Here is a 23,573-nt window from a genome sequence, read left to right as displayed (position 1 = left end):
ACCTTAATCTGGTTAGGGTAGGTGTTGAAATGTATTATCTAACTCAACAGCTTCAAACATTTCTCCAGCTAGCACACTAGCAGTGATCTGTTTCGTAGCAACATTAAGAACTGGCAAGGAAGGAGATCAATAATCTCTGAGCGGACCTAGTTTTGGCATCATTTTCGTAAAAATATATTTTAAAGGAGTGAAAATTCATGCTTGGGTTACATTTTATTGCCCTCTTTATGTTAACGTGATCTGTATTCAGATATGATGCGTATACATTGTATTAAAAAAGCATTTCTACGGCCATTAACATGCATGAATATTATACACTATGGCCGTAAGTTGTATATGTATAAACAAACCATTATTCAACAAAAAGACATGTGCTAGGCTATATTTCAAAAAGTATACAATATAATGTAAATTCTATTCAGTTTTACCCAAGTATATTGCATTAGCTTCCTCATTTTGACATATTTATTATTTCAATTGAACAATTGATATTAGAATGAAAATAAAGACTGTATTTGAAATAATGTATATTCAATACATCGGTTAATATAGGGTATGTGGAATGTTTGCTGGGATACTTCTTTTGTGAAATGATACTGCTGAAACCAGACTAGGTTTAAATTGAAACAATTGATTGCATTTTACAATCAATATAGTGTTGTTAAAATATTTCAACATGGTTTGAATCATTTCTAGAATGTAGCGTCCGAGGCACATGTACCATGCAGAATACTGAACAGGTTTAATGTCGCCAGAAACTCTTGAGATCGCGGTAGACTGGGCTTGGGTTTATATTGAATGTCTATTTATGTACTGGCTGGTATACGTCACCACCAACACGTCTCCAGAAAACAGTACCGAGAGGAACAATACAAATCAATGTTTTATTAGACTCTGTGTAGTCCATTTCATTCCAATCAAACTAAGCCTCCAATAGTCTGCCAGATTGGCCCGTCTGTTATATGGGTCAACACAGACAAGATAGGAATCGGATATCCTAGATGATTGAAGTCCTATTATATGAAATATACATGTTTAGAACGAGTAATAGTATTTCGGGTTAACGGTCTGGTCAATATGGCGTGTACTTGACCGGCGGAAAACTGCGCGAGGTAGCCTTTGGGCTTGACCATGACATACCAATCTGCTGGATTATTGACAATCATCGTTTCAACAAACATACGGGAAAACGGAATGTGATCTAATACGCCTTCTTATTGGTTTAGATATTTGATAATGTCAACCTGTTTTGCTGATCACGTCCAAATGATAATATATATGTATATTTATATATATGTGTGTGTGTGTGTGTCATACATGTAGTTATTTATCAATTAACTTTGATATATTTTTGATGCATCGTCTTAGGAACGTAGATATACAGTTGAGCAACACATACCATCCAGTTATGTCGCCTTTCGAAGACAGTATCATAATTTCCCTTTATGGAAGCCGGATTATGATGATTCCATCGAAAGTTTACCATGTTTGGCACTGATTGTCTTGTTCTCATATAATTACAAATAAATGGAGTATCGTGGATCGTTTCCACCTGGTTGGCCGAGACAGATCATATATAATTTCATGAGCTATTATAAATAAATAAGATAAATTATTGCATTCTTCATGACAATACGAGTTTGCGTTAAATGTCGTCTAGTTTCACTTTTCTTTAATAATCAAGATACGCTAACGTGGTATAGTGTGATTGTACTATCGCAAAATGACCTGCGAGTAAAATGGATGTATTCTCTATGCATACGAAATATTGCCGCAAATTCAAAAACAGGAAGACGTTTTACTGCTTTTTATTAGCTAAGCTGACAACAAATAATCTTTGAATGTATGTGTGTGTTTGTTCTCTTTTTGTCCCGGAAATCTTGGTCACTCTGCCATGAATTATTGGCAGAAACGTTCAAAGTACGGCATTGGCAACTCAGGGTCATCCTTTTATTTGTGAAGTAAATAAGGTTCATATGAATAGCATATCCAGTGATATTTTACAAGTCTATAAATCACTTCTCTAATGCAATCAAACAGAAGTGACTTGATCAATTGTTAGTGTGTATCATGGTTAATCATGGGTCTTGCTGTAGTCGAGCATTTGTTTGACCGGATTTTACTTTGAAAAGGCATAAACTTTGATTCTGTTTTGAATCTGAGGCAAAATAAGTAGATTTTTCAAAATAGCCCTTAACTCCACTTTTTAAATATTCGTCTTGAAACTATTATTCTTATAATGCTTAGATGTCTTAATATTATCTAATAGGGGCAGTTTTATTAAACTGACAGCCGTCTGTTGAATTCCAAGGTCAAAAGATCATCAATGTTTATGCTTCATAAATTCAAATCCGGTCAGATAAATACTCACACCACATGCTACGGACACTTGTGATCATAACAGCATAACAATTTTGAGTAATAAAGGTGATTAACATGAGTTTACTGTGTTTTGCTGAAACTTGCATTTTACGCCTTTTTTCCGAAATTAACAGGCAGCTTAACAAATTATATGTTAACAACAAGACCTATGGTTAGCCATGATAATTGATCAAATCATGTATGTTGTATTGCACCAGAATACTAATTTACAAGCATGTAAATTATCACTGCATTTACTACATGTATATAGATGAACCTTAAGAACCAAAGTCATTACGTGTCAGTGGCAGAAGGTTCATTGCTGTTTATAAAAAAACTTATTCTTTGTTCCGTATGCAAATGTGAATTAAATAATGATATGTATTTGTTATGCGGTTGCAAATATTTAGAGTAACTAATGAAATTCTGTGTTATATCGCAATTAAATTAGAATGTATTGTCTGGGTAAGGTTTTGTTAAAAGGAACAGCATCAATTTGCAGACCGCAGATAAAGATAGGATTTGCCGAAATGTTTCATTGTTCACAAGTAGCTGAAATTTGTTTCAAGTATCGCACATTTTACTATTCATATCCTTCACACAACTACACTCCATGATATCGCTTTAGTATCTAGTTTAGATGTTTTTAAATGAAATCATAGAGATATGAGGGACACGCAAAATTGAACACTCTATTGATATTATGTTATAAAAAACTATTAACAGGTCTCTTACGAGTTTAAAGTACTCTACATCAAAAATTTAGAATACATAACACGAGTTAACCGACTAGATATTTGGCAGTAACACAAAATGATCAGACTGGAAGTCTGTATAAACTTCACAAAATAGATTCTTCGCGTATATGAACATGATTCGTGCGTGTTCGAACACAAAACATTGGTAAATTAACAAGCTAACTATCAGTATTTACATATTCAGTCTGACACGTGCTTTTACTATGTGTTTATTTTCTCTTTGACATGCATAGCGTGATCTTGTCACGTGACAACGACGATCATATCATGTCTTGTTTTGTTTGTTTCGGTTTAGCGTTCTTGTAACACTTAAGGTCATATCAGGACAAGTGTCTGGATACTATCGCAAAAACAGGTTGTTGTACAAAAAGGAGAAAAAATGGGACAATCTAAAAGGAGAACAACTTTTTTTCTTCAATGAACACTTAGCTGCAGACATGGAAGAAACCCCGTATTCTCTGTTTCACATACGTTAAGAAACCGATGGTTACGTATCTGTATTTTTCTTTGATGTGGTCTGGTTAAAGAGCGTACCAAATTTGATTACAGGTCACATCTTTCGTCTTCTATATATCCTATATAAGGTATTGCGATAATGTATAAAGTTACAATTGCGTGTTAATCACAGAAATTTGAAATGACTTTTATTTTTTGCTCCACAGTGATACAAATGGTTGATATGACGACACTTCCGCCCGTGTTCAATCCTACAGCCCTAAACGTAACGGCGTACGTTGGAGAGACTGCAACACTGCCCTGCTCTATCAGTCATCTTGGATCTCGGGAGGTAGGTAACTCTTTTACAGAAGTAAACTGTAAGAATACAATCTTTTCCATACGACGACATCTCCCATGTGATACGCAGTGTTAGCTTTTCTGTCTCGTTCGATTTGTCTGCCACCTTCGCGTGGTATTTGGCGCAAAATATCGCTTGTAGTCCCTCGCGTGCTTAAAGAAATACCACAAAAAGATAATCATATTGTTTTGATATACATGGTAAAACTATCCTATGCGATTAAATATATAAAGTATAACAAATATAGCATATCGTAAAACTTGTTTAGTGTCATGGTATAGACGTCATAGTATGAATAGTAGAAAGATCATTTTGAAATGTTTCAGTGTTTCGTTATTTTGGCTGATAGAATAAATCGGCATAAATAACATTGATAGAAAAAAATGATCTTAATCATTACTTCCACGAAAATGTGAAATCATAAACCTTCGTATTTGTTGCAAAGTTAAGGTGTTTTAATACAATAAATATATTGTCCCGTATTTGGAAAGAAATCTCCTCTTTTGTTTATTCAGGGACGCATTAATATTTATTGATGATAAAGGATGCGGTCAGAATCAGATTGGATTCGAATAAATCGGGAGATTATGCAATAGCATGTGATGTAATTTAACTAATCAGTTCCAGTTTCAAGCATTCCTACCAAGGGATTACTTTCAGTTGAAACAACGCTAAAATAGTTGTTTAAATCGATTAATAAGAAGCTCTTAAAATAACATGCAAGATTGAAATGTTACCAGATAAAAGAAAAAAACAGTGAACAGATTTGAGAAGCTCATCATTAATTGAACACATGTAAAATCATTGGAGATTGGGGCCAAAAATTACATGTTTCACGTTCAATCCCCAAACCGTGGTGTCAATTTCTAATGTACAGATATAAAGGAAGTAGGCAAAACAAACATTGCCTTGAATAAAACTTGTGCTTGTTTGTTCGAAAGAATATACTGATATCTTTTCCACATAATTTCACTGTTCACATTTTGCCATCGTAGCGATTACAAGGTGTTCAGCGACACCATACTTAAAATCCCGATATGGCGGTAGAAGCATTTTGATTGCGAGGACGTAGTTTCAGGAGTATTTAAGCTGTGAGCAAGCTAAGTAATAATATGTTCTCATGGGGCATAACTCTATACAGATTGCCATACTGTCGACGGTAATACAACACCTAGAAAATTGCTGTTTTATGTATAACCTTTGAAGATTTTACAATAAATACATTCCATATCCCGTAATGTTTCTTTAGAAGTAATTTACAGTGTTCCTAATATGGTATGTGGCTCTTTTAAGATGATGTCCTCACTTCAAAGGGTAGATTGGGTATGTTTCCCTGGATAATTCTCGTTGTTTAAGAGACGGTATTCGTTATAACGTAAATGGAACTGCCTTTCAAAAACACTGTGGATTGAACTACAGCGAGTCCACTGGAGCTTTATAAACCATGTCATTTCAACATGCCGATAAAGTTCGGTATGACCTAGATTTTCCCATATATTACATGTGCTGCCTTAAACATTTTATTAATCTTAAGGGAGTAATCACAAATCCTGACACTATCAATTGTCATCATAATCAACAACCTCTATTACCTTTCTCTGATCTCCGCTAATTGAACAATCCATATCTTTTTGCAGTGAATAAAAAGTATTTTTCCAATTGGCTGATAATAAAAATAATATTTCCACACTACCAAAGCATCTTACATTTCCTATTTGTAGTAAAATAAATATTCCAGTGGACATGATTAATAAAAGTGCTTCAACTGTACTTGTAGTTTATGTACGTATTAACCCTCCGTCAGGATGTTGGTCTATATCTAACGTGTGTTTTATATAAGATGATCAATATAGTGCCTGATCTAGAATACAACATAGTATGAACATACTGAGGTTTTTTTAACGTTTTATTTCTATTCACCCTTAGTACTACATGCCATATGATCTGCAGATCATAAAATGAAAGCAAGTTATTTCTTGTCGCTAGGGAAGAAATATCTTGGTTATTTGTACATACATCTAACACGTGTGACGAACACCTGCCCATTATTATATATATATATATCTTGTATATTCGGTGTAGTTATTTTATTATCAGTATTCTTTAAGTGAGTCTAAAGCATATCTTTTCTAATTCAAAAAAGGCATTGCTGTTTTGTTTCAAAACAATGGTTGAAGAACCTTTTGCAGGGAAAGGTGAATGTTTATGCTGTATGCTTCTTGCTTGGTTTAGTTTTGTTATATTTGCTTTACGTCCTAACAGCAGCTAAGGTCATTGCAAGAAGCGACTAGTAGGGTACACCTAATATCGGTTGTTTACTTACTGTAAAGGAATATCTTTTAGCGGAAATCTTATAGCAGTGGTTTTCGCCCTTGAAGCATTCCGTTAAATTAAGATAACACTAATTTTGGTTTCTGTTCATTGTTTTCTACGGCAAGCATTGTGGTAGCGCTAATTCTTAATTACGCAATTAACTATTACATTTCGGTTATGTGCTAAAAGGACGCGAACAAAATTTTGTTAACAGTATTTTTGTTGAATATATATTGATAAAGAATTCGAAGTGATGTGTTGTAGAACTTTTTAAAATAAAGTAACTGTTGTGTGGTCCTCATGCGTGTAATCATATTTGTCATATATTACACTGTCTAACACCGTATGTGCAGTCCAGCCGCATAACTGTTCTCCATACAAACGAACCGCATCTTTTATACAGCTGATTTATGACTGGCAATACGGATGGTAGTTTCAGCAGCTGTTTTAAACATATTGTTAATGTTTTTATCTTACGTAAATATGTTAAAGTCATAAGCGGAGGCAAATGCGGGTTTCAGAGAGACTGATTACAGATGTGGTGTCGAATCGGGGCTTTAATTCTAATGAAAGCAAGCATACAAGATGGTGTGAAATGTTAGGTCATCACGTAGACCCCGTGCGATATGCATTAAGCCCTGTTCACATATTTACGCCGATGTTTCTATTTAAATAACCCTGATGAGATGACTTTTCAATTATATTTTGATGGGGATTCTGATGATCTTGTAATTGAGATGTGCCAAGCAAAACAACAACAAAACGCAGACTACAGACCTAAACATTAGATAAATAACGAAAAACAGCTTAAATGCATTGATTTTGTTAGAAGAAAGTGGCCCTGTCACGAGCTGTATACAAAGACTTCCAAAATAAATTCTGCCTCTATTGCTTCTAACATTATTTAGCCAGTGGCTTCTATTTTAAACTGTTCATGCATATACAAACTACTTTCGCTATTCCCGGTGGAGCTAAGAATACTGTAATTGGGCTTTCGGGGTTTATATACTTTAATGAAAAAGCATGCCTTTTGATACACAACGAATCGTCTTTAAGGAACTGGAAATATCGATATTGCCAGCAGTGTTTTACGTGTATAATCTAACCTTGAGAAACATCTATTGGCTGCCATGACCTGAGACTTCTGTTCCTATTCGCGTCAAATCTATTCACGACACCGTTCTCATACGATCCCACCTTTGAATATTCCCCTTCGCCTCATAAATCAGTAAAACTTGTGTGCATTCAAATCGGACTACAAAACGGTTAATTGTTATGATGGTAACGTGATTTAGTAAAAAGCTTTAGCCGTCTCCCTATCTCCGTTGGCTATGTTTAAATCTGTATGATGCCGTGACATAGCCGCTGATCTTGTAACAGGTTTGTGGGCTCTATTTTGAAGAGTCTAGTTTACGTTGATGATTAGACGCTATCAGGACCACTTCAAACAGAGCGGGGATAAGTGAAATTCCAAGGGAGATAACTTAATGTTTATACTCGTCAAGAAAGTGACATGTGATAACGATTGATAAAACTTTTGATTTTAGGATTTTTTCCTACGTCCTTGATTTCATTACCTTTAAGATTTGTTCCATGATGTTTATTACATTTTAAAATTTGTTTTTCGTTAATGCATTTCAAAACACAATGAACCCATTTAATCATGATATCCCCACTGAATTAAAATGAAAATAAAATAATGCCACCATTGTAATATTCTGGGTTTCCACTATTTTAAATTTCATTTTTAAGCCTTCCTAAGCCTCCTTCAGTGTTGGGCGTTAAGGAGAGGACAGCAAGTGTCATTTTAATAACTTTGCTATATCACAGCTTGAGGAGAAAGTGGTGAAGTGTCCAGGGAGAATTAAGGAAGAAAAAAAGTTGTTTAAAAATAAAGAAAACAATACATGCATTATTCTGTATTAAGTTCCCCTGAGGAACTCCGAACATAGGCAAACGATATAAATATTACGCTATTACGCCGCAGTAGCTGTGTAATTGTTTAGATCGCCTACTCGTTGACTTTATAAGGTGTCGGGATACAATGTCACCGTTTCAAAAGTATGGCATTTCAGCGAAAAGTGCGATATAACTCTTTTATCCGTGGAGACCGAATTCATATGAACTTAGCTATGATATCGTAAATCTTTTAGACAAACAAACATAACTTCGACATCCTGTATTCAACGAACCATATTTATAAACGATCTCTCTAAACACCACTGCTACTGTGATTACTAAAATTTGCTCTTCTTCAGCCTTTTTACATACATCGAACCCCTCAGGATAGTGTCCATTTGTCTGGAAGAAAAACAAGTGGCAGACGAGCAGATGTCCAGCGGTCAGTCAGTTTCATGCCTTCATGCAAGTAATTGTTAATGTTAGGAACCTTGCGTTTATTACAAGGTTTATAACGCTTACGTTCGAGTGGCCCGCTAAACGTCAACACTACGACATAGCTGGGGGTTGTATGTTTGGGGGAAGGGGTATTGGCCAAAAGCGTTCGGACTGTCTTGTCTGATGGGGGATACGACTGAATAGTCGGGAGGGAGATGGACTGTACTTGCGCCAATAGTCAGGGTGGTTACTGGTTTGGTTTATTTTGTTTAACGTCCTATTCACAGCTAATGTCATTTAAGGACGGCCTCCCGTGTGTGTGACATGCATGCGTATGGTGAGTGCGTATGTGTGTTTTGGGAGGCTGCGGTATGTTCGTCTTAAACTTCCTTGTGATAGACCGGAACTTTTACTGCCATCTGTCTGCAAGGGCTACTGACCAGTATAGTCTAGGGACCGTTGGCGGGGAATACTGGCCAAACGTCGGGGACTATCTGGTTTGGGGATATTGGTCAATAGTCTGGGGCTGTTTGCCGGGGGATACTGATCGGTAGACAGGGGCTGACCGGGATACTGACAAAAAGTCCGGGATGTGTCTTCCTGGGAAATGGTTGCAGATAGGCTAGGGTTCTCTTCTGTGGGAGAATGATGATGAATAGGGTTGGGCTGTCTACCGGGAAAATGATGACAAAAAGTTTGGGGCTGTCTACCGGGCAATGATGGTCTACAGGCTTTGACTGTCTGCCTGGGGAATAAAGACCAATAATCTGGGGCTCTCTGCCGTGGAAATGATGTCCAAAAGTCTTGGGCCGTCTGCCAAGGTGACAACGGCGAATAGGCTGTGGTGGCTTTCCTGTGGGATTATCGTCAATAGTCAGGGTCTGTCAGCCTTGGTGATGACGGCTAGTGGCTGTGGTTTCCTGCCGGGGGAATTATTTCCAATAGGTTGTGGCTGCCCTCCGGGAGAATTGTGGCAGATAGTCTTGGGCAGTCTACATTCGAATGATGGCCAATAGGCTAAGACTCTCTTCTTGGGCAATGATGGCGAATATGCTGGGGCTCTCTGTTGAGGGAATGATGACAAATAGTCTCGGACTGTCTACTGGGGAATGATGGCAAACAGACTTGGACTCTCCGCCGGGGTAATGACGGCCGATAGGCTGTTGTGGTCTGCCCGTGGAATGGTGGTAAATAGTTTAGGTCTGTCTGCTGGAGTGATGACGGCCAGAAGACTGTAGTTGTCTTCCGAAGGAATGATTGCCAATATGTTGGGTCTGCCTGCCGGGAGAATGTCGTTTATTATTGAGCAGTGTCTGATAAGCCACAAGGACAAAGCTATGACATACAGGCGCGCCAATGATTAGATTTAAGCAAGAAGGCATGTCAACCCAAAATAAATAAAGCTGTGTATAAAGGAACATCACACACACACACACACACACACACACACACACACACACACACACACGCTCACACGCACACACACACACACACACACACACACACATATATACATGTACAGATGGTAACGAAGTAAAGAAGACTTTAATTTATAAAAGATCCATGACATTGTTCATAACTGTTGCATTTGTTATTATTTGAATGCTTTATGGATTGTGTCTGAATGTCTTTATATTTTCATTATTGTTTGCGTAGATCATCATTTTAGGATTGCCTTCCATGTGTGGATGCTGCTTGCATATTGTGAATATATGTGTATATTGGGCGGCTTTGGTATGTTCGTAGCGTTAACAGATCGTTATAAAATGATTTTTTTGCTTTTTGAATAATGTCTCTATTACCTACGATTTTTTAAACCCAACAACAGATACAAACGTGACCTGTTGAACTGGGTGTTGTATTTTGTTGATCTATTATTGAAACAAACAAGGTTGCGAAAATGTTGAGCTTTGCAGTCAGGAACACGACTATATTCTGAGTGTTCTGTTCATGTTAAAGTCTTGGGCCTTTAATGTTCGTTCAATTTTTGTTTTAATTTTTTAATCGTTGTGGTTAAGTTGGTCAAAACATGACACTACTGTATCAGTCAATGCGTGTATGGGAAAATCAATCTACCAGACAGTTGAGGAAAGAAAAAAACGCACCTCTCCGGTAATGGTCAACGTCCCGTCATGGTTCAATAGATTACATAGACGTTTGACATCTATGTTTGATGAGCACGAGATTGCTGACATGAACAATGTACAACCCAATGGATAGTACATTCATTAGAAGGCTAGACTGTGGGTCACGTGTACTGATCAGTCTATGAAGTGTCCATATATACATATCATATCTAGGTAGTTACCGACCAAAATATGATTTGTGAAGATACAGAGAGTCGCGAGACCATCAGATCAAGGATTCATTGCATTATACCATTGTAAAGGTATATGACGGCAAACGGTTCCGCTACTTCATCAATAGTGTCGGGTACATATTGCTCTGCCGTTGAATAGATACACTATCTTCCTCGACAATGTGTACATTCCGACCAACATATATACTGATATACCATAACTGTCGGAATCGTCTTCATATAAATCACATATCAGCAGAGATCATCATCCCATGGCGCATCGATCAATTCTATATCTAATAGGCAACAGTCTGTTTTGATGGGCATGCACAGCAACCAGTGTCTCCAAACTCAGAACCAGCACACAGAAGAGTAACAACACTATAGAGTGTATCGGCTTTATATTTATATGAATAAAACAATAATTCCATCATGAATTCATCAATGATACATCCGTCTATTGAATGTCTTTGTAGAAACATTTTGTACGTTTGCGTGTCATAACGATAGAAAACAGCCATTTGAATAACATTTACGGGATGAATGAACATATATGTAGATTCACACAATGTTAAATGACGCGTAGTTAGGAGGGCCGGATATCATCATGACGTGGCCCAGGATAATTGATGACATGCTCCAATTGAGTCAATACTCTATTAGTGTCGATCCATCGCGACTATGTTTATCACATCTGTTGATTTTTCTTTCCTCGCACCACCGGCAAACCTCTTTGAACTATTTCTCTCATTATAGATTGGTGCAGATATTGTAATATATGACGCAGACTCTTGTCAAATCAAATGTCAAAAAATGTACCAGGTCCTATTTTAAAACATCCAGATGCTCAGAAGACTATAAAACAGACACAAAATCAAGACATGGATAACTTTGATGTGACAGAAATTTGACCAATATGCAAAATTCAGGGAGTTGTCTACAAACATTCATTACCCGTATCGATATGTGTATCGCCAGCGCAAGCTCTTGTCGTGACTGCGTCTCTGTGAAACTAGGACCTAGTCGTCAGTTGTCTTTTATACACATTTACATTAAATCATTCTAATACACGTTTGATGTCTTTAGAATGGCTGGGTGCTCATCGAGTTTCAAGTGTTCAAACAATTAATGAGCATGTGTCAGGCCGAGGTCATGCATGTGCGCACATGGTTGACAAGATCACTCCACCGCCATCAGTTTTATCATCGCTACCGGAAACAACACACCACGTGACACCCACTAATATCCATCAGTGTATTATATGCATTGTGTATCAGATACGTACAGACAAAACATAAAATAATAAATGATTCAACATTAATGCAATTTGTTGGAAATTGATAAGCTATAGCAAACAACGTTAAAAGGTTTGGTAGCCAACGATGTCACGAGGGACTTTACAACTACACCATTATTTATGGTAACGAAGCTTAATGCTTAGTGGAAGTATCTTTGATGTTCAAGAATGAGAATAGCATCCTCTCCAAATTCGTCTGTATTTCTATATGATCTGGTGCCTTTCGGACACAATAATATCCAAAAAGTATATATGTTGGGGAGTTAGGAATGGGTGTGAAATCTGAACGAGTTCTGGAAATCAATCCATTTTTATTTTTATTTTTTGACTTAAACAATTTATTCAAAGTATAAGGTTTGATATTTCAAGGATATTTTTAATCTTATTTGTATCCTGTTTGATTCGTTTAATACGTTGTATCCTAAACAATCATTTTACCAGTCAGGTTGTTTTCCACTTTGTCATAATGTCAATGTATAAGTTTGTGGGTCATAGCGGTACATAATCTTTTTTTGAAAGGATCGGGTTAACGCCCGAACATTCAATGGGATATCAATGTACAGTGTAACTCAGCATTGTGTTTAACATTATCTGTAACTTAAACTAAGGATTATAAAATTGAATATACTTCTTCATACACCTTTAGCTTCAGTTAGTCCCACAAACAAATTTCACAGATGTTAATATTCAGGATCTATAAATATACAGTGTACGTTTTGTCTGTTTACAGGTACAACAATAAATACCCGTAATTTGTTATTAACTAGCTGTATCTGTCACAACATCTCAAGCAACAAACAAAATTGATTCGCAACACTCTTTTTAATAATTGATAAAGATATCCTACATCATTTGACCACTACCTTTCCAATTAATTAGTGTATACATGTTTTTATTTGTGTGATTGTGGGGTTATTGCTTGCCATACATCGCTTATGAATAAATAATTAAGTTCCTTTGTAAATCGCTTTCCATAGCTGTATACAGAGATTCCTTTGATTGGATTAAGATGTTGATTCAGTACCTACTATCTTTCATTCCATTTCAGATGCACGGATAAATACATTATAATCCCATTAACAATCTCATGCATTCGTACATTAACGAAATTTCAGCTTTTTCCGAAACACGTTTAGCAGATGTCTATTTCTAATGCTGATAAATATTTTTTCTGACATGTTATTTCTATATATACACTTTGTGGTAACAACAAAAAAGCGAAATTTCCATGAGATTGAAAGCCGACTTGTATTGTCGGAAATAGTAAAAAAAACTATTTCATATCATTCCTACTAATTTGTTTCGATTTTTTTTCTTTCATTTCAAGTAAATTTAAAGGCAAATTTAATAATCGTTTAGCTAATCTACTTTTTGATACCTAAAGTCGCTGTAGTTTCCCTCTGGTGCTGTATACACCGCATACCGTCTTTGTAAATTCTTCGGTAAAATCTGAAGTTCAAATGAACTCTTTGTTATCGTGGACCGAAGTGCGGACCAATTGGATTCAGTACCCTGTAGATTTCTTTCTCACATTCATTTAAATCTAAGTCTTCACAGCAACGACACGTTCCATCTTCATTGTGTACATCAATTCAAATCCCAAACCCGAATTCCGGATTCAATACGGTTCGGGGTTTGCTGCACCAAGGATACTATTATCTAATTACCCTTCCAGCATTGTCCTAATTACGTACTAATGGAAATTTAATATAAGCGTTTAGTAAAATACAATGATAACTTTGAATACGAATGGTGCAATTCCTACATCATTTCATCAACGCAAGTCAGGACGCCAGAGAGACATTCAGATGTTTTGCATGATAAAAAATGTAATATGCATGCAAGAAAAGACAATTTAGTCTATATAAAGTTTGTCATTTGCCAAATCAAAACTCATAAAGTCGAGACGAAATGATTTGACATACCATCAATATGTCGGTATGGAGAGGTACTGGTCTCTCTAGGGTAAGCCCAAACGACAAATCACAAGACATGCAGCATGCTTTACATATTGTGTTGCTGATATTCCAAAGATGTATTAGAACATGTCACGCCGGAAGACTCATAAATCTTAATCATACATCCTACTGGTGAATTTAATATTAGATTGAAACAATAGACAATTGTATTATATTGGGAAATGACGGACATTAATGCCCATCTCCAGACAAGTTTCCCTTTAAAATCGAATTGCAGATATGACTTATCTTTGGCTAATAGACAACAGTCTCTTGTAGCTGGCAAACATGTTTCTCCGAGAGAGGGAATCGAGTTTCAATATCGTGCGAAAGACATAAGGGATTATGTACAAACGATGTGCATGGCGTCAGGTGGGACTGTTTATTGTTCACGTTACGTAACAACTCCCTTCGGTATCCCGGGGGCCGGGAATAACCTCAACCATCATAAACCACATAACGTTTACATATATACATACAAATGGGGATACATTGGGCCTGTATGACGTACAAGATGTTCAGGTGATCACGTATAGCTGTCCGTTCGTCCGTTTCAAATAAATTGATAATTTAAATAAAACATTTATCATTCTTGATATTATATTAGTATCGTCGTTTCGCATTTGTAATGTTGGAATGAATGATGATTATCTTCCTTATGGTCGTAACTGATCATTTTCCTACATAAATATGCAGTACGGATCCTTTCGTGAACGAATTAATATCGTTATCTCAAATCCATGGGATGTAAGGCTAAAATTGTAATCATACAGGTACGACTTTAAGGCCAAACTATTTTTTTTTATAAAAACAATGTTTATGTTCTTTGCAAAACAAGGAAAGGAATTTATGGAATGATTTGGAAAGACTTTAAAATAATAAATCAGATCGTCTCTAAGACGTTAAAGCTTAAATTTGAAGCACCTGGGAAGAAAAAAACCTTTTGGGCATTGTGTGTGCCTTACAGTAGGTGGATATATCAGCATTAAAACCTTTCTAAATTGATTGTGTCTGTCAGAGTTTCTATCGCTTTACAAAATATACTAGGCATGCATGAAGTCAGGAATCCTTCTGATGTGGCGAATCCGTCAATAGGAGGCCTTATCTAGTCTTCTGTACCGGCCATTGATTCCAAACCATTTTATCCGCCCGTTCACGACAAACACAGGAACTCCATTGGGTAATATACTTGAACAATGGCGAGTCAACAGTGTCCTTAGGTCGCTTATTCAATGTGTTCGTAAAGGCGTATCCGGTCAGACCGATTCAGATAATATCGGCTCACAGTGTGTATTCCGGCTCGGCGTATAAGCAATGTTTCCGAATGTATCTGTTAGTGAAAACATACAATTACAAATGTCTATCTATTGTCTGACGTCAGGGTTTCGTTAGCTGGTAGATATCAGATCACGTGATTCGGTGATTTTGACGTATCGATTACAGAGTACAGGAACATTTATGTACTTCATTGAATTGAAAACATCAAAAGATTTCCAAATCTTGAACGAAATAAATGCGGACATTTTGGATTTGAGACTTGATACTGTTTGTGAAATGTATTAACTGAGATTCTGAATAGGTAAATGTTTGATAGAGGCGTTCTTCCGAAAAGCTGATAAAGTCATATGAAAAATGGCTATGATAAAGATTCCAAGCGTATACAATATGTTATTTCTGGATAATATGAAAGAGATTAGACGTACATTTGTATCCGCGTTTATTGAAGAACCTAATGAAAATACATTACAACGCTCTGTGACATAATCATATATTAATGGTGAATTCTTATACACAATGCACTGTTTTGAATGTATAGTGAAATTCAAAATTATTTCCTCTTTATCAAAAATTCGTAGCCTGAAAACTGATTCATTTAGAAATGTTCAAATTATCGTCATAGTTCAAATTCAATGGAAATAGATAAAAAGTATAATGAATACTCAATAGGAAGATACGGAGAACAAAAAATCTGAATTAATGAGATAATTGTCAACACAAATTATCCACTTGAAGTCAAATGGCAACATAAACTAACCATTAAAATCAAATATCAACACAAATTACGCAGTTAAAACCACATATCAACACAAACGAAACGATATAAGTCAAATGTCAATACAAATCAGTTAAAATCAAATGTCAACAAAAAATATTCAGTTATAAAATAAGCACAAAATAAGCCATTTTCATTTGAAATTAAAAACAAATTACAGTGTATACAAACCAACCAGGACAGTGTATATGCATGAATTGCAACACAAAATATGTGGGTGAATTTAAAATGATTTGACCTAACAGTTAAATTGTAAAAGTTACAACGAAGGGACTGTTACCTAGGAAACACGACGAGATTATCTTTTTATTGTCTTCAAAGTGTTTGCTCAAACAGGAAATAACCCATTTGCTAAATTCTTCATCTAAGTTAAGTACCAATAAAATTGCCGAGAAACTAAAAGCGACGCAAAGGGAAGGGATATCATGTAGGATGAGAGAGTACACGGTATTCAATGAGTTAGCGATCTGGGTTTAAATACGTTTAATGCAATGTGAATTTTAGTGGGTTTTTTTTACCGAAAATATGAAAAAAAGACTGGATAAAATTGGTAATGAATGTCGAACGCCTCTGTTATTGGTGTATTGTTTTATACAATAATGTTTTTGTTAGCCAACCGTCATCAGATAGTGGAATACTCAAATCGCCTTGTGTCAGTCGTCCGTTAATAATCCTTGTTATCGCTATTTCTTAGAAAGTACTGGTGGGGTATTTCTGAATCCTCTTATGTAGCATTTCCCATACTTCATGTGCATGGACCCCTTTGTCCCTAGTTGTGGCAATTCAATTTCGATTTTTGATCAGAAAAGGCAAACCGGCCGACAGGCAGCCATCTTGGATTTTGAAAATTGAAGTTTGCTATCGCTTTTTATTGAAATATTCTTCAAACTTCACATATTTGGTTCCCATCGGTTCCTAGCAATGCCAATTTAATTTGAATTTTTGATCAGAAAAAAGAGCCGACAACCGGCCATCTTAGATTTTGAGAATTGAGGTTGGTTATCCCTTTAAAAAAAGTACTGGAGATATGCCTCAAACGTAATGAGAAGGTTTCCCTTGGTACCTAGTTATGCCAATTTAATTCAAAATAGCTGACAGGCGGCCAACTTGTATCTCGAGAATTGAGATTGTTATCACTTTGTTCTCGTAAAGAACTGAAAGGATGTGTCTCAAACTCATATGTAAACCCCACTTGTTCATTTTATCAAAATCTTTAAGAGGAAAAGAACGAGGGAAAAGTAGAGAAAAGATCTGACATAGAATCAATAAAAATCATTCAATGGAAGGCGCCAAGATCAATTTGGTGAGTTTATACAATGTATATGTACTACTTTTCCTGTATAACTTTCCTGAATATTAATAAATTGATATGTTAATGTCATCGAGGTATATGGTAATGAATAAAAGAAAATGTACAAGACAGTGATATTACTACCACATACAGCAATGAAGATAGTGATCTTAGCATTTGATATTCGCAACATACAATAATCATTGCAATGTAAACATTGAAATCCTCTTGAAAATTGAAATAATAATGAACGCAAGAGAATAACTAGAGCAGCATTAATCATTACTCGTACCCGCAGGTTTATAGAGAGGCTAAAAAAGCCACAACTGTCATACACGCGGATTAAAGGTACACATACATGTACACTCTTTAGTGTAATGCAGACATAGGGTGTATCATACATGTTTCACTTAAAATAATGATTTCCTGGAATGATATCAACCTCGCATGAAATTTCTATATAGTTTATCGCTTGTTTGTTGCGTTTATGCTCCGTGGACCGTAATGGCCATTTTGAGGCGAAATGACATTGAAGTAGTTGGTGACTACATAAATGAACAGCATGTAGGAGCCTTCGCATGCCATCAAGAACAATAAGGGTAAAGTGTCTTGCCCAAGAACACAATCAGAATACACAAACCAGCCTGTTTCTCAAGTTCCCGAGAAGACACATAACGACACGAGTAAGGAGCATCGAACCACGCACCTCGGATCTTCACCTGAGATAACGTAGCCGGTGCTCTAACCGATTGTGTTATCGCGCACAATATTAAAATTTGTCGTATGAGTTGTCTGGGACAATATAAAGTTTAGCTTAATGAGTAGCTTCCGATTGCCAGTTCAGGTTATGCAGAGAGAAGATGCACGTCGTCATGTCTATCGATAAAGACACAGAGTGTTTCTTGGCAAAGAAACGCCGTTATTTTGGACATTTGCATGAAAGGGACATGAAAAGGTGGTAAACGACCCATCGTGGTCTCTTGGGACGAAATTCTCGTGCAAGGCGGCCCGTTCTTTTCGTTCAGCAAGTGCGCACAATCCGCCACAGGTCCCTGATGGCGCCTCTATCAGACAACAAAACCAAAAATGTTTCGCAACATTTACAAAAATCAAGATATTTCTTTGATAAGTTCTCGTAAGAAACGGAAATATTTATCTACTTTCCGATTTAAGAGAACCTTATGGGCTGTGTTTATAGTGGGTTCCGTAACAGATAATGTCAGTTTAAAAATGTATTATCTTCGATTGAAAAGCTCATGGGACATTTACGTTTCCGAATGACCTGGGCGCCTGTTGTTTTATTGTCAGACATTTTATTATCCATTTCACGAGGGAAACCAAGGCAATAGTCTGTCTTGTTGTGTTTAAACTCCTGTTGCCATTAACATTTATTATTTGAAATATCATAGCTATCTTCCTTTATTTATTCATTGCATCTAATTAAACTCGTTAGGACTAATCAATATATACATGAGATGTTCAAAGAGTTCAAGCGTGGTTTTTTTAAAGTGAGTATTAAATACATTTTCATAAAGCGAGCCTTTCACGAGCTAGAATATCAAATGGTGTGTTTTATGATAGATTTATTGAAAAAAAAAAAAAAAATTCAGTTTCATTCCTGAATTTGTGTGTTATTCCATCACGACGTCGTCCAATGCTATGTAAAAAATGATGAAAAAATGAGTCAGTTTACACGGGTTCATATGCAGTCATATGTATTGAATGTATAGTCTTAACTACACGGCAGTTTAGAATGTCTTCCAAAACAATTAGTGTTCCACGTGCATAGCCCGTCATATGCATACTCAGTTTACGAACTTGCCGTGGGTGATATCAAATTTTAATTGAGTTTTAGCTTAGTATTTTATTACCTCAACATCCCAAGTGATTGGAACTTTATGTCACCGACCTAAGTGTTTCAATCTTACTGACTTTTTGTAAGAAGTTTTTGTGTTAGTAATAACTCTCCCGTTGCGTGTGGATTTGCGACATACATCATGATGATTGTCAGACAAAGATACACGAATGCATTTCGCGGGATTCAAGTGTAACGTTGATTTAAATTTGGTTTGATCATGACCATTATTTCAGATGAACAGTGGTTGTTTACCTAATCGTAGCGTTATGACACATTGTATATCCCGATTACCCATGTCACACAATCCTGCTTAGGCCTTTAACACATAAATAACTCTCCGATTGCTAGCTCGCAAGAACAAAATCGTACATCAATCTTATATTTCCAACTGAATTAATAATTAATGATTTAGAAAACGAAAATGTATGATTTTTGGTGAGGTATGTTCGTGTTTTGTCATTATATATCCGATTTATTAATTGATGAATGCTTAAATGGACCTAAGCGATAATTTACAATTAGCCTGTCATACAGATGTTAACGTTAATGACTCCTTATGATGTATGTTTTTTCCAATGCAAATTATTTTTATTATGAACAAAAAATATTTAGCCTATACATCAAAACTTTCTACGCAACGAATGACAAACAGAAAACAAAACAATCGACGTTCACAAGTAAAATGAAGAACATATCTGACATGTTTGCGCCCTGGGCAATGTCGATATTTCATGAAATTGTAAGTGGGCAAATGCTTTTTTGTATTGAAAGCTCTTTGAATGATACATATCAGACCTGTGAAATAGTTATAAGATTCTTGCAGTAAATTTTGTTTAACTTAAACTAGCCTTACTGTGGATGTACTATTAATTTTTATGTTAATATATCATTATATATTTTCTGTTTATATTGGGAAAATGATAATGATGGTAATCATGAACCAGTTGTAAGAAGAGTTCTAACAATGTGCGTTACCAATAATGATTAATGGGTCTACTGTATACTGTTTTATTTCAACGGCGTGTACCTGACGGCACATGTTAACACGGACAGGAGTTTTGTCATCATAACGAGCATGCCTCCATTTCAAAAGTACAGAATCTCTGCAATTACAATGTTATTGTTAAATATTGGTTTTCCTCCCATACATCACTGACTTCTGTATGAAAGATAGGCACAACATGGCCGATCTAGCTGTCGGCTAAGCGGATGCAAGAACAAGCGGGATGGAACGATTAATCAAAAGAACTGATGGAAACTCATCTTAAAATCACAAACTCTTCCAGCGTTTTTAGATTCATTGCATCTAAAAAAAAATATTTTATCTCTGATCAAACCAACTGGTAACAAATAACCATGTATTTGATGTTTAATAGTACACTCGCTAGTCTGCGCTAATGTCAGTAATCATTCCCGTACTGACATTTGAAAAATATCTGTTGAAAATTCATTTAATGAAACCAAATATTTGAAAATCTCAGGGGGAAACTAATTGTAGGGTAGTTCGATTAAAGTCGGAATGTTTATTTCAAGGAAACCCGTTCAGGAAAACATAGCAGAATCCAAGTAATCCTGAGTTATTTAATTCACAACAATAATTTGAAGCAAAGGGAATATTAATTAATGATCAAGAATGTTTGATATTTCGTATATGATTTTTCTACCCGTCGTCTGTGTGTGTTTGTTCAGGATTTATGGTTGCATGTGTCAACGGGTGTCTGAAAGTACATCACCAACTGTAATGCAGAAGATATTATTAGTAGGATAAATGAAATGAAAATACAAATAATCCAAAATGTTGCAGTGGTGACAGTGTTGACTATTGAATATGTATTTATTAACGAGAAGACAGACGAAAACAATCGATTCTGCAGGGTATCCCACATTAGTTGCCTCCGACGATGGTGACTTATCAATAATTGACACAAAACGGCATGAACGAGTGTATTGCACATATTTGTGAAAGCACTATCATTGATCTTGGTATGCGTTAAATGATACTCGTTTCTGAAAGACTAGGCATTTCTGATTTACTAGGGAACAACCAACCAATCGAAAAAAATAGATTTTTGAAACATCCCCTGTGTATAGAAAGTTGAGCCAAGGATAAAATGTCAGGCAGCCACTGATTGGCCAGTATGTTATGAAGTAAGAAAATAGATATGAAGCCTAATAGGTAACTATCCATAAGAAATGTTGATATAAATTTCGTAAGTCCGATTGAATTTTTTTTCCAAAAGTTCAGGTAATAATAATTAACAGGTAAACATTTCAGATTTTTGAGAATTTTTACTGCGAAATTCACCCATTTTCAAAATGGCTACGTTGGAGAAAATTAGATTTTTTTTATTAGGTGTTATATGATATCCTAAACTTTTGTTATAAACCATAATTGTCATATTGAACTCAAGAATTTGAATGAAATACTCAAAAACGTTAACACTAAAGTCTATGAAAAAACAATTGGTTGGTTGGTTGGTCCCTACTAAAGCATACACCGTACATGGCTTGGCATTTTTCTTACCTATAACATATGTAGACCATTGACAAACTGTTTACGATATAGATTTGCAGTTTCAGGCAAAGATATTTCGCTTTCCTTGCGAAATATCGACATCCTAATGTTACTCTTTACTGTACCTGTGACATAGACACTATGTATTTTACTACTAAAACGATGGTATAATACTATGCAATATGCTATGACACATACAGTTTATTTAGCTGTGTCTAGATCTGTGACGCAATAAAACAAACCACATTGCGGCACTATACCTATTACTGCTCAAATTACGACAGTTGCACGTTTGTAAGATAAAATGTACAGTTTTATCGCTATAATTGTGACATCATAAACAAATCAGATACCGTTACATGTATAATATACGTCAACATGGCTAGAATCCATGAGAGAGTACTAGACTCCACGTCATTGCCGTTTGATAGTCTCGCTGTCCTGTGGGTAATCCCTTCCGGAAATGTTAGTGTATCCGGATCAGTAGTGCGGTATACGAGCAACACGATAAAACGTAATTTATAAGCAAATCCCTCATTATTGCTGGATTGTCGATTTGGAGTGTCGTTAAAGCTAATTGTAGTACGAGTGGTATTCCCACCCAGACGCTTATGTCGTTATGCAGGCTGACCCGTACAACAACAGAATGTTAATATGACTCGATTTGTGTAACCTATCGCTAATTATACATACAAATGGTTCACAATAGAGATTCGATATCAAATCCGATCATGTTTACACTGACAGTATTTCTATATTCTGGACGTTCCACCATCATGCTCATACGATTATGGACATATTTGCATTTGCCAGTTAATGTTTCCTTTAGGAATATAATATCTTTACATCACCGCCTGCAATTAAACGATTCGGCGTTGTTTCTCGCCCAGAGGTTTGGGTCTTTCCTGAACCAGATTCCCCTGAGTATTCCGACTAAATATACTGGTACGTACACAGAAGTTTTATGATTGTTACGGAATCTCACTTGATCTCTGTTGTCTGAAACCTGAATTCCCTAGATTAGACATGATATTTGTTACCAATCTAGTGCCCCGTGATATTGTATATAGAATTTATACTAGCCCGAGCCAGAACTAATCTCACGCCTTGACTTCTGATGTTATGTTAGCCACTGGTATTTAAACAAACTGTATGTATTGGTGCCGTACCGGTTATCTAACCCCGGATGAGTTAGATAACCGGTACGGCTCCAATATGTTGTTGCCAAATCATGTTCCGAGGCCTGTCAAGGTATAACAGGTACAGGTTCAAGTGCAGCGTGAACCTTGTACCTGCTGTCCCCATAACATGTTTTAGAAGAGGCTACTGCCTTAGGGATTCTGATATCTTCTCTTAGGTTTTCAATTAGGTTTTCTTTCTTTAGTTTCAATCTGCACCATCTAACAAGTATTTTGTCTTCTTGGCCTTTTGTTGATTGTTCACCTCTATGCGGAAAGTTAGAAATCCCAAGCTGTAATATACTAAAGTCATTCAAATGGTACTCAACACCGACTTTATGGCGACATATATGTAATTCAGGCGATGTGATTGTGTGGGAGAGACATCAAAACTATTATACTGCACATACATAGATCACGTCTGTTACTATTCTGAAACCGTGACACGCATTCTTTGTCATCACTATGTAGAGCAATTGCTTTACCAATTATACAAACCATGGGCATGCTCATTAGCTACATCTCAGACTTTCTGCAATACTGATGAGTGTCACCACAT

General features: G+C 36.1%; 1 protein-coding gene across 7 annotated transcripts in view; it reads left to right on the top strand.

The window, feature by feature from the left end:
- Positions 1 to 23,573, top strand: part of LOC117334412 (zwei Ig domain protein zig-8-like) — a 180,340-nt gene that overhangs the window by 137,862 nt on the left and 18,905 nt on the right. For all 7 annotated transcript variants that reach the window (XM_033894015.1, XM_033894013.1, XM_033894018.1 and 4 more), the window contains one exon: positions 3,782 to 3,906. In XM_033894015.1, the coding sequence (XP_033749906.1) occupies positions 3,782 to 3,906 (125 nt within the window). The remainder of the gene's footprint in view (positions 1 to 3,781; positions 3,907 to 23,573) is intronic.

Source organism: Pecten maximus, chromosome 9 (assembly GCF_902652985.1).
Source record: "Pecten maximus chromosome 9, xPecMax1.1, whole genome shotgun sequence".
In the NCBI taxonomy this organism is placed as follows: Eukaryota; Metazoa; Mollusca; class Bivalvia; order Pectinida; family Pectinidae; genus Pecten; species Pecten maximus.
This window is presented reverse-complemented; position numbering and strand designations above follow the sequence as displayed.